Source organism: Cotesia glomerata, linkage group LG6 (assembly GCF_020080835.1).
Source record: "Cotesia glomerata isolate CgM1 linkage group LG6, MPM_Cglom_v2.3, whole genome shotgun sequence".
Taxonomy (NCBI): domain Eukaryota; kingdom Metazoa; phylum Arthropoda; class Insecta; order Hymenoptera; family Braconidae; genus Cotesia; species Cotesia glomerata.
Genome location: NC_058163.1, coordinates 8,236,024 through 8,248,033, shown reverse-complemented (window position 1 = coordinate 8,248,033; position 12,010 = coordinate 8,236,024). Strand labels below are relative to the sequence as shown.

The following is a 12,010-nucleotide window of genomic DNA, read 5'->3' as shown; positions in this document are numbered from 1 at the left end:
GGACATTTACTAATGCATCTCCACCTTACTAAACCATTCAAATGTTGCAGCGCTTGTGAAGTTTGATGAAAGATATATTCTTTACATTTCCTTCATATAAAAATATTACTTTTATTTTTTATAGCTACCTACGATGCACCGAGAGGTACAGGCAATGCTCTGGCAGAGGTCAATTAGACTATGATGATTTTTTTTTATTTGACCCGTGATCATATGCATCCACCTAATATGAATATGCAGGAAGAAGAAGCCTTCATGAATAGATTATATGATGCATGCCGAAGTCAGTTTCGAAGTGTACGTGTAATTTATGAAGATATTGCACAAGGGTGAGTCCAAGTAAATTCGAATTTTGTATAAAATAATTATTTCACTCTTGCTTTCATTAACCATTTCTTTTTATATTTAATTCTGCTAAAATATAGTATTATTTTTAATGAATTTTAAGCTGAATCTTTTCACAGTGTTTTTATTTCCATTGTTTTATTTCATGTCTTACAGTCGTCTAATTTTTCTACTCTCCAGATCAATTATAATAAATATTTGTTACAATAATTTTTTTTTTTTTTTCACAGATTCCCAAATGCAGTAATTAGTGTGCCATTCGATTCAATATCTAATGACTTATATCGGTGGCAACGCCTGGAACAGGCGGAATTACCGATTCCGACGACACTTAGCGAATTCAACACCATCATTCACTCGGTAGAATTTTTCCCTTTTACAATGCATGACAGTGGGAGAGTGTCAGTTCGGTCAACATCCCACGGCGAAGAAGCATCGACGTCTATTGTTTTTGGTGATCTCGATTTTATTAACGGTCTTGGAGTTATTGACAACTTACATTTTGTCACGACATCGTCGAAAGTTCCCGGTACTTTGACAAACATGAATGCTTGCGAACTAATGACTGTTGTGGTTAATTATAATAATTATGTAAGTAATCGTAAAAACCTTTTTTAAGGTAAATGAGATTAAAAATAAGAAACTATGAAGCTAACTTATTAATTGTCAAAAAATAAAATTTTGTTAAAATTGTATATATAAATGTTGTAGGCTTTTCCGATCTTGTGGGTATTAATCCCAAACCGCTTGCGTAGGACCTATGACTTCATTATGGATTAAATTTCGACTTTCTTCGGAATTAATAATAATCCGATAGAGATTTACACTGATTTCGAACGTCGGCTGCATGGAAGCCTCACAGCTTCTTTTCCGGAGACAACTGTCCAAACGACCTATCATTCTTACTGTTGGGTGAGTTTTTCTATACTTAATAATAAAAATAAAAAAAAAAATAATAATAATAATAGTAATTATGATTATTATTATACGATAGTATGAGTAGTATATAAAGAAATCACTCTATTAATCCATTTTTTTTTTCTTCAAGGCTTTATTAATGGAAGCTGAAATGCGAGGTCTTTTACCATTCAACATCGACGTAAAAATTATCTTTAAAAAATTAATTGCCTTGAGCTGTTTGCCGGCAGAAGATATTCCGGCTATGTTTGTTGAAATAAAAAATTCAGCATCACCAGCAGTTCAAGCTACTTTGAGAGAATTTTTCGATTATTTTGAAAATGCCTGGATTAACGGTGTAACTCCGAGATTATTTAGTTTTTACGAGAAGTTGGAGGTGATGACAGACTGTGGAGTGACTGGTCAAGTTTCATTATGCCAATCTCTGAGTATTGATGGTAATATCTGGGCATTTACCCGTAAGTATCTCTAATTGTGCTCTTTTCCATAAGCTACGTTCAAAGGTCCAATTTCATATTTTTTAGAATAACAATTAAATTACAATCGAGATAGTTATGAAAAACTTAACATGAAAAAAAATTAATGCTTTTATACCAATAAGTTTTGCAGTGAAAATATATAATTATGTTATTCCTTTAATTTGGTCCTTAGAAAATTCTTAATTATCATGTTATTTATTTCCTTATCAATTTATAATTTTACAGAGCAAATTCTTAAAATTTCCAATCAATCGACAAAAGACTTCGGAAGAATGCAACGGCAACGAAGAATAAATGTAACACCGCGAGTGCGACCTGTAATTAAGCGGGATAAAATGGAGCGTGCTTGGAAGATGTTCGCAACACAGAAGATTACTCTTTCCCGACTATTTCAGCTGGTGACTGTTTTAGTCAGTGAACACGTTGAGATGCTGCTGTACCGCAATGACTTCACACTTGTTGATTGTGAGCTACTTTCTCCTAACGAGATGGCAAATGACGCCGAATTTGAAGGTATTTCCTAATTTAAAAAAATAATTTGAAAATATTCAACCTATGCAAAGTGTACATCTCAATATACCTATATATTTGCTAATAAATGAATAATATATTTGCTAATAAATTTGAATATATTTGCTAGTAAATTTATTAATTTAATTATCATGAAAAATATTTAAATGTACTTTAAAACAAATTAAACTACAAAAAATATCTGAGCACTAACTATTATTGTTTTTTAGATTTTGAATATTTGATTGATGTCAATGATGAAGAGGCAGAATAATAAAATGATGGTAAGAATATTTTTCTGAAGTAAGGTAAATAAAGTATCTAGTAGCTGCGCAGGAACTACCATCTGCTCACTCCATGTAATTGTATATCTGCATTTGTGAATATAGATATATAAACCCGAGAAAAAATATTTATATGTAATTATATATATTTATATATAAATTGGTTATATATGATTATATATGAAAAATGGCCAAATATAATCATATCTAATCATACATAATTATATATAACAATATTTAATTATATATTTATTACATCTGATTAATTATTGGGTTAATTTTATGGATATAGTATTTAATATGGTCCTACGCAATTCTCTGTAACCAATTATAATGCAAAAAAAATATCTAGCTATAATTTTACGGCTATAACACCAGCGGTCACCCATCCAACTATTAACCCAGCTCAATGCTGCTTAACTTTAGTGATGTCCGTGCGTCTTGAAGTTTCTGTCTGCTGTGCTGCTGTCTTAGATGTCAATGATTCTATGATCTACATAATGTATCATATGAGTTTATCATAAATATAATATAAAAATTGATTTTATAATATATTTGGATAGTCATAATTCATAATTTATTTATTTGACCAAATCTCATTATAATATAACACTTATTTAAATAATAAAATAAATAATGATTTTACTATTAGGTAGTAGCAGAGCAGACCAAAAGATCTCATAGGAAATGTAACAAATTTTGTATTTCAGAATTATTTAAACGTAATTATAAACATCATTTTACACTTTTCGTGATTACTAAAAAAAAATTTTTTTTCAAAGAAAAAATTTTTATATATGTTAATTATATATAAGCATATATAATTATATATACTTATATATAATTATATATGGGATTATATATAATCTTGGATGGCTGTATATTGCTCCATATATAGTCATTTATAATTCTATATAATTTATAATTCTATAATTATATATGATTATATATGACCTCATATACAATTCCATATATAATCATGTATGATTATATATAACTATATATAATTATATATGGAACTATATATAATCTTGTTTGGCTGTATATTGCTCCATATATAGTCATATATAATTATATATGATTATATATGACCTCATATACAATTCCATATATAATCATGTATGGTTATATATAATTACTAGCGAACCCAGTCCGCTTCGCCGGGCTAAAGCTTAGTGTATTGAACAAAAGTACATATTTTAATATATTGTAAATAATTAATTCTATTCTCGCAATATGTCAACCATCATTCATCTTCGAGTTCATTTTCTTCAAGCTCTCTCTCTAGCGGGTGAAAAATTTTAAATAAACTCATAAACATATCAGTTAGTGTAGCATCCACTTTGTGATCTATACAAAAAAATATCGGGCTCATCGCAACATCGGCGATCAAAGTACGATGCAAGGCTTGAGCATTGTAAATGTGGATAACCTGAAAATCGTATCAATTAAGAAAAAGAAGAGATAATCAATTTTAAATTGTTGTTATTGATTGCAAATTTGTATTTTCTATAGTTATAATTATGACTTTATATGTAATACATCGAATTCACTTATATTCTACCCGACGTTCATAAAAGCTTAGAATGAACAGCTCAGAATACCCTTTAACATCATCAAGTAGTTCACATTATTTTTCTCGACGGTAAACATATTAGTATATTACACCTAGGGAAGTAAAGTAGAATGTCAGATCACATGTAATTGTTGGCCGAGGCGAAGCCGAGGTCAACAAACATGTGATCTGGAGGCTTTCTTATTTACTTCCCGAGGAGTGTATACTATTTTTGTCCGACGAAGGCGGAAAGCGGCAATTTAGTTTAGCGCAGCGGGACGAAAGTTGCCACCTTCTCGCCCGGAGGGCAAAAAATACCTGTGTTCTCGGATGTTCTGAAGCCAATTATATTTGAAATTACTCCAGCAAATCTTGTTCAGGTTTAAAAAAAAATTATGTTTAGTTTTGACAGACAAATATTGATGTTAAATAACGAATGATATATTTAAAGTGAGCTGATTTGTTTTTTAAATAAATTATATGTTTTGTTTATAAATGAAGATTAGTTATATCTCTTATTTTCTTATTTAAAATAAGTTGTAAAATATCTCACTGAATTTAATGAGAAAACATTTTATTGCCTTCATTGACGCATATAAAATTTTAAATCAGTTGATCGCTATAGAACTTAATGCATTGAAGCGCCATTCGATGGTAATATTTAATGACATGGACATCATATTTAATTTCTCCGTGGAAAAATACATGGTCATACCAATTTTTATGACAATCGGTTGAACGGGGCGGAAGTCGATACTTGACAGCGCCGCCTGGTGGCGAGTTACATCAATGGGCATAGCATATTCGTTTTCTCCGTCGAAAAATACATGGTCGTACCAATTTTTATGACAATCGGTTGAACGGGGCGGAAGTCGATACTTTACAGCGCTGCCTGGTGGCGAGTTACATCAATGGGCATAGCATATAAACCTTCTCCGTAAAAAAATACATAATTATACCAATTTTCATAATGATCAGTCAAATAGTTTCCGAGTTTATTCATGTCATATATACAAACATCCTCTTTTATATATATAGATTATAAGTTATTTTTTATTTTATTGCTTTATTTTTATTTTCAATAACAAATGATATATTTGAAGTTAGCTGATTTGATTTTTAAATAAATTATATTTTTTTGTTTACAAATGAAGGTTAGTTATTTCTTTTATTTTCTTTATTTAATATAAGTTGTAAAATAACTCATTGAATTTAATGAGAAAACATTTTTATTGCATTCATTGCCGCATATAAAATTTTAAATCAGTTGATCGTTATAGAACTTAATGCATTGAAGCGCTATATGATGGTGATATTTAATAACATGGACATCATATTTACTTTCTCTGCGGTAAAATACATGGTCATGCCAACTTATGACAATCGGTTGAACGGGGCGGAAGTCGATATTTGACAGCGCCGCCTGGTGGCGAGTTACATCAATGGACATAGCATGTTCGTTTTCTTCATAGAAAAATACATGGTCATGCCAATTTTTTATGACAATCGGTTGAACGGGGCGGAAGTCGATATTTCGACAGCGCCGCCTGGTGGCGAGTTACATCAATGGACATAGCATGTTCGTTTTCTTCATAGAAAAATACATGGTCATGCCAATTTTTATGACAATCGGTTGAACGGGGCGGAAGTCGATACTTGACAGCGCCGCCTGGTGGCGAGTTACATCAATGGGCATAGCATATAAACCTTCTCCGTGATAAAATACATAAGCATACCAATTTTCATAATGATCGGTCAAATAGTTTCTGAGTTTATCGATGACATATATACAAACATCCTCTTTTATATATATAGATATATGGAACTATATAATCTTGCTTGGTTTTATATTGCTCCATATATAGTCATACATAATTATATATGATTATATATAACCTCATATACAATTCGGTATATAATCATGTATGATTATATATAGTTGTATATGGAACTATATATAATCCTGCATGGCTGTATATTGCTCCATATACAGTCATATATAATTATATATAATCTTATATACAATTCCATGTATAATCATGCATGATTATATATAATTATATATGATTATATATAATAGTATATAATTATATATGTGATTCCATATATAATCATATATAGTCATATATGATTATATACAATTATATAGAAACATTTTTTCTCGGGAATACACAGAGGTAGGCAGGTACTGGTTCCCGAGTAGCTACTGGGTACGTTACCTTAATATGTAAATGATCTTTTATGATACTCATTATTGTATTTTATTTGTGATAAAATTAATTTAACATTATAAAGTAAATAATGTGCTAAAATAAGTTTTTTTTTTATTTTATAGGTACCGATTAAAACGTTTTAAGCTACAAATTTAATATTCTATAAGTTATATAATGAAAATATTGATTAATAATACTACACCAAAACAAATTTGACTTGATTCAAAAGACAAATTCTTGCCTCAAGAAAATTATTTTTAAAAGTTTTATCGTTTTAAGCAACAAAAATTTTTGAGATAAAAGTTTTTCGTGACTTAAGGAAATTTCGTTTGACTTCGTTTTTATATTAAGAGAAAAAATTCCATTGCATGTAATTAAAATTATGCAACATCAGAAACAATTAATACTATTAATAAAATTCAAAAATTGAATAAAATAAGAATTCATGCGAGTTACCCTAGCGGTTTCACCGCCACGGTTATAATATGGTCAATTCACGGTCAAACATTAGTCTATATGAAGTGATTTGACGGTTTACATTAGGTGTCATTGTGAACAAATTTGACGATTGATTTACCGACTGTAGATCCGAGAAATAACTTTTTCTGCGGGTGTACTTACGGTGATTTGACGTCTCAATGCTTCGCATTATTTTGTAGTGGCTAGTAGCTGTTGTGAATCCGAAAGGATTGATCACAACGCTCTCTGTATATTAATATAGAATTACATATGAGCAGATAGCTGCAATAAATAATAGCGGGAAAAACCCAGTAAGATTTAAAATATATGTATTTTTATTTGTAATAGAATCAGTAAGAAAAATAAGAATCTCTAAAATATTGTAAACCTTTTCTATTTTAAGTTCTATTGTTAAGTATGGGAATTTTTCTATCATAAATTTTAGGGTATAGACGAATTATAATTACCGAAAATTCCCAAGGCAAGGTTCACGAAACTTTTAGTACAGTCCTTTTAGTCTAGACATGCCGGAAAAAAATTACTATGTTAAAATAAGTTACGTTAAAGGTAATGGTCACTTAGAATAAAATACTGAACGTTTTGGAATATTCTTTACGACTCTGAGAAAACCCAGAGAATCCTTATTTTATTAATTTTTATTGTCATAATCTTTTGAGAAGCTTATTTTCCAAAACGTTCACTAAAAAAGGGATTACTCGAGTAACCAACACTAGGTCATAAAATCCAGACATCCGGGCAGGGTGCAAATTACCTGGGAACGTCAAGGGTCATCGTGACGTCATTACTGCATGGTCCCATTTTTACCAACTTGAAAAGGGATGCTAGCTGAAGATGAGAGTTGTAGAGGCGCGGGCAACTACCCTCACTACCCTCTAGGACTCTCCCACTCCAAAAGCACGAAGATCTCAACCAAGGGAATCCAAAACCAAGGAACAGGAGGACACTTATTAAAAAAAGCAATACCTTAGCACGCCACGCGAATTTTTACTTCTACCAAAATTATTGTCGGTACTTTTATTTTGTAACCTATTGAATAATAAATAATAGATTCGCGCGCAAAGCAAATCTAAATTAAACTAAAATAACCAGAGTGTTTTAAATTTATTAAACGTATATTGTTCGATTTAACCTATTTAAATTTAAACCTATTCTCCCGCTTTTATCAATTTACAGCGAGTTGAACGCCCTACCGCGTTCCAACGGGCGAATTAAAAGAACAAAATAAATTTACTATAGCCAATTTGGGGCTATACAACATAGCTTAGTCGTACTCATGTAAATAAAGTGTTTTCATTTGGTGTGTGCATCCTAAATACAGAAGCTCGTCATTGTATTTTAAAATATTAATATAAAATAAAACACGTGCTTGAAAAAAGTTTATAATTACTTCAATTATTTTTGCAATTTTATATAATTATCCAGTAAATAAAATTTGTTACACGCCATGGCTCAACGTGCTATTCCATCTGATATTCTCGACGATTTAAGCAGGTTAGTTTTTGTACTATTAAATTGTGATCAGTTATAAAATTTTTTAATTTAATTAACTATTTATTTCCAATTTTATAAACTTTAAATAAGGTAAAATACCCCATTAGTGGCACCTTTAACCCCTATTAGTGGCACTTTTTCTTTCAATGAAAAAATGTTCTACTTGGAATAAAAATTAAAAATTTTTTTGATCTAAAGGTCTTAAAGGTTAGAAACAATATATTCATTATTGACATTAATGATTTCATTAATTGAATAAGTACCAAAATCAAAGAAAGTGTCAGTAATGGGGTCCCCGCCACTAATGGGGTCTTTTATCCCAGTTAATTTTTATAAATTTTTCTCTCAATATCTCTGATATCAAAATTAGAAGACATTTCATGATTTAAATGATTTTTTTTGACACATTGTAAAAAAGAATCTTCTTGCAGAAATTATAAATAAACTAATTTTAAGAAGCTTCTAAGAATGGAATTTTTTAAATAATTTTTTTTGCTATAATTTATTTGTTAAAAAATTTATCAAATTTATCAAACGTCTCTTAATCTCAGTATCAGGAACAATAAATATATTTTAACTAATTTTCAGTCGATTTATAATAAACATCCCAGAAGAAGATCGGAAGGATTTGGTGCGAATCTGCTTCCAAATAGAATTAGCTCACTGGTTCTACTTAGACTTTTACTGCGGGGACGAGCCAAGCAAGCTGAAATCATGCAGTATGAAGGAATTTTCGGTGCATCTCTTTCGGCACATACCATTTCTCAGAGCGCATTTGCCGCACTTGGACATGATACTCGAGCAATGGCGAGAGTATAAGCAGAGCGTGCCGACCTTCGGTGCCATTGTGCTAAACGAAGATATGAGCAAAGTACTGCTCGTCCAGAACTACTGGTCAAAAAACAGCTGGGGCTTTCCTAAAGGTAAAGTCAATGAAGATGAAGACCCCTCGCACTGCGCTGCGCGTGAAGTGCTGGAGGAAACCGGGTTTGACATCTCCAGCTTCATTGACAAAAATGATTTTATCGAGTCCATAATTAACGATCGGCTTGTTCGGTTGTATATGATCTCCGGAGTCCAGAAAGATACTAAGTTCCAGCCGCTAACCAGGAAGGAGATTAAGAATGTTGAGTGGTTTGCGCTGAATGATTTGCCCAATACCACCAAGGACATGACGCCTAAAGTGAAGATGGGTGTTGGACCTAACGCTTTTTTTATGGTTGTACCATTTGTTAGGTAAGTTATTTATTTATTTTTAATAAAAATAATAATTTAAATTAATTTTTAATTATAGATTACTTCAGTAATTAATTATTTTACAATTTACAAAATTATTTTTGTTGATTGTCATTTTTTTACTTGAATTTTTCAGAAGAAATATGAAATTTAAAAATTTTCTGTGATTACACATTAAATATAGAGTAAAGGTTCCAAATATTGACCAGTTTAGATAAAATAAACATAAATACATTATTTGTAAACTTATTGGAAGAGTTTATGAGCTGAAACGAGTGCCATGATTTTTTTATAGTTTTAACTTACAAACATTAATATTTTGTTTATAAAATACATAATAATAAATATTTAATTGTGATAATTAACGTTACAGCTGATTGCTCCGAATATTAACTATCACGCACTAAATATTGACCGCCTATGTTCCTAATACTGACCAGTAGTATTATGCTTACTAGACTTACTAGGTACATTGGATAATTTACAACAATTGTAAATCTATATTATTAAGAGAATAAGCAAAATTTTGTGGCCAGTGTATTTATATGATAAAATGGGTTTTTATGGTTAAATTTGGTATCATTGGAAAAGTCTTGACCTGGAGTTGTGCCTTTTCATGGTTTCATATCATTCTCACCAATAGTCAATTTATGATGATAAGTATTTAGGCTGCATTCGAAAATGTTCGATCTCTAGATACATAATTAAGAAATTACCTTGTATCTCGTGAACTATTGACATTTTTAAAGATATAAACTCACACTGACATTACACTCATCGAGACCTTTCATTTGAGTACCCACATCAATTTTTCATATATTTATATATATTATATATATGTATATACGAAAAATATATCAAAATGCATGTGGGTACTCAAATGAAAGCTCTTGATGAGTGTAACATCGGGATGAGCTTATATCTTTAAAAACGTCAATAGTTAAGAAACTACAGTGCAATTTAACAAAAGTCATTATTTAAAAAAGCAAAATTTTATTTATTTATAGTTCACAAGTCACGGTAGTCACATAGTGATTGCAAGATTGCTAGTCAGAATATTTTTTCAATTATTAACATGGTTTTTTTAATAAAAATAATTGATAATTAATCTTCGATATTCAGTTGTTTTGACAAATACTTATTTATTGATTATGAAGAATTAAATTTTATATAAATTGATCATAAATGTACTCACCAAACACGGAAAGTTAAATTCTAATGAATATTTTTCATAACTTTCTGACATTTGTGTACAAACTTATTTAGTTTTTTTTTTTTTTTTTTTATTATAACAACTGCATATATTTATATGCATGCGCAAATTTTTATTTCAAGTATAATTTAAAATTGACAATTACGTACTGGATGTAAAATTAAATAACTAGATTTTTTTAAATCAAATTGTAATGCTGCCTGGTTAATATTTGGTTCTTTTAGCCTATTTTAATGAATTAAAAACTTTAATTTTTAATAAATTATTAAGTTAACAAAAATTAATTAGTTAATATTATAATTAAAAATTTTAGATCATGTTGAGACTGGAAATTTTTTAATTATTTTGAGTTTCTAAAAAATACTAAAAACTTTTTTTTTATTAATGTTTAATAACTTTAATTTTTTTTTTCAACAATTCCTTTTTAACTTATATTAATAAAATTTTTAATTTTTAGACGGATGAAACGTTGGGTATTTGAAAAGCAGCAACGTGAAAAGCAACTTTCTAAGCGTAACCGGCATAAATCACTAGGTGATGTTGAAAGTGTAAAACATAAACGTCAACCATTACCGGTAATTTAAATTATAAACTTTAAATATCATTATTAATAGGATAATTTTAAATTGTTATAAATACAAAGTAATATAATGAACAAATAATAAAACAAATTTATTCTTTAGACAAATGCAGTTGAACTTAAGAATCAACGTCAATCAAATACATCTCCAGCGCGCAATCGTCGACAAGGTAATGCCAAAAGCGTAACCAAAAATTCTCCAGGTGACTTAGAGGGTGCTGGTAGCAGTAATAAGAACAATTCAACTAAACAAGCAATTAAACGTAATTTGTTTGGTGACAGCAACAAGATGATAAGAAAATCACCAACTGTTTTAGCTAAAGAACTGCGCGATAGCCCTTGTGAATTTCATTATTATAAAGAAGAAATGAATAAGAAGGAAAAAGTTGATTATGATATTGAAAATATTGAGTCATATTTTACGCATTTCAAGAAAAATGATGAAGATGACGTTTTTGAGAACGTTGATAATGATGAATTTAGTTATAAACCAAGTGCTTGGACACAATTTAAATTTGATAAGCAGACAATATTAAGTTGTATAAATTTAGCGTAAAGTAATTTTTACTTTAAAATCTATAATTTATATTTTTCGTATATTTTAGTGAATAGATGTGATATTTACTACTTCAATGACTAATTAAATTAATAACATCTCCATGTTTATAGTAATAAGTTTATGATCTCAAACAGAATTTTTATTATT

At 29.6% G+C, this 12,010-nt stretch overlaps 2 protein-coding genes and 1 long non-coding RNA gene across 4 annotated transcripts; all 3 read left to right on the top strand.

Moving 5' to 3' along the window:
* The first annotated feature begins 1,111 nt into the window (after positions 1-1,111).
* LOC123266594 lies at positions 1,112-1,458 on the top strand. Its single transcript, XR_006509813.1, has 2 exons — positions 1,112-1,257; positions 1,394-1,458. It is a non-coding gene; the product is annotated as an uncharacterized LOC123266594 (long non-coding RNA).
* A 462-nt stretch (positions 1,459-1,920) lies between these two features.
* On the top strand, positions 1,921-2,640 carry LOC123266588. The gene is made up of 2 exons (XM_044730894.1): positions 1,921-2,255; positions 2,483-2,640. The coding sequence occupies exons 1-2, from the start codon at positions 1,931-1,933 to the stop codon at positions 2,524-2,526; spliced, it is 369 nt and encodes a 122-aa protein (XP_044586829.1). The 5' UTR covers positions 1,921-1,930; the 3' UTR covers positions 2,527-2,640.
* A 5,450-nt stretch (positions 2,641-8,090) lies between these two features.
* On the top strand, positions 8,091-12,010 carry LOC123266578 (m7GpppN-mRNA hydrolase). 2 transcript variants are annotated; one of them, XM_044730883.1, is made up of 5 exons: positions 8,091-8,111; positions 8,160-8,275; positions 8,864-9,511; positions 11,182-11,299; positions 11,408-12,010. In XM_044730883.1, the coding sequence occupies exons 2-5, from the start codon at positions 8,229-8,231 to the stop codon at positions 11,858-11,860; spliced, it is 1,266 nt and encodes a 421-aa protein (XP_044586818.1). In that variant the 5' UTR covers positions 8,091-8,111; positions 8,160-8,228; the 3' UTR covers positions 11,861-12,010. The 2 variants fall into 2 exon arrangements, with proteins under 2 accessions (XP_044586818.1, XP_044586817.1); XM_044730882.1 differs by lacking the exon at positions 8,091-8,111 and having other exon boundaries at positions 8,146-8,275.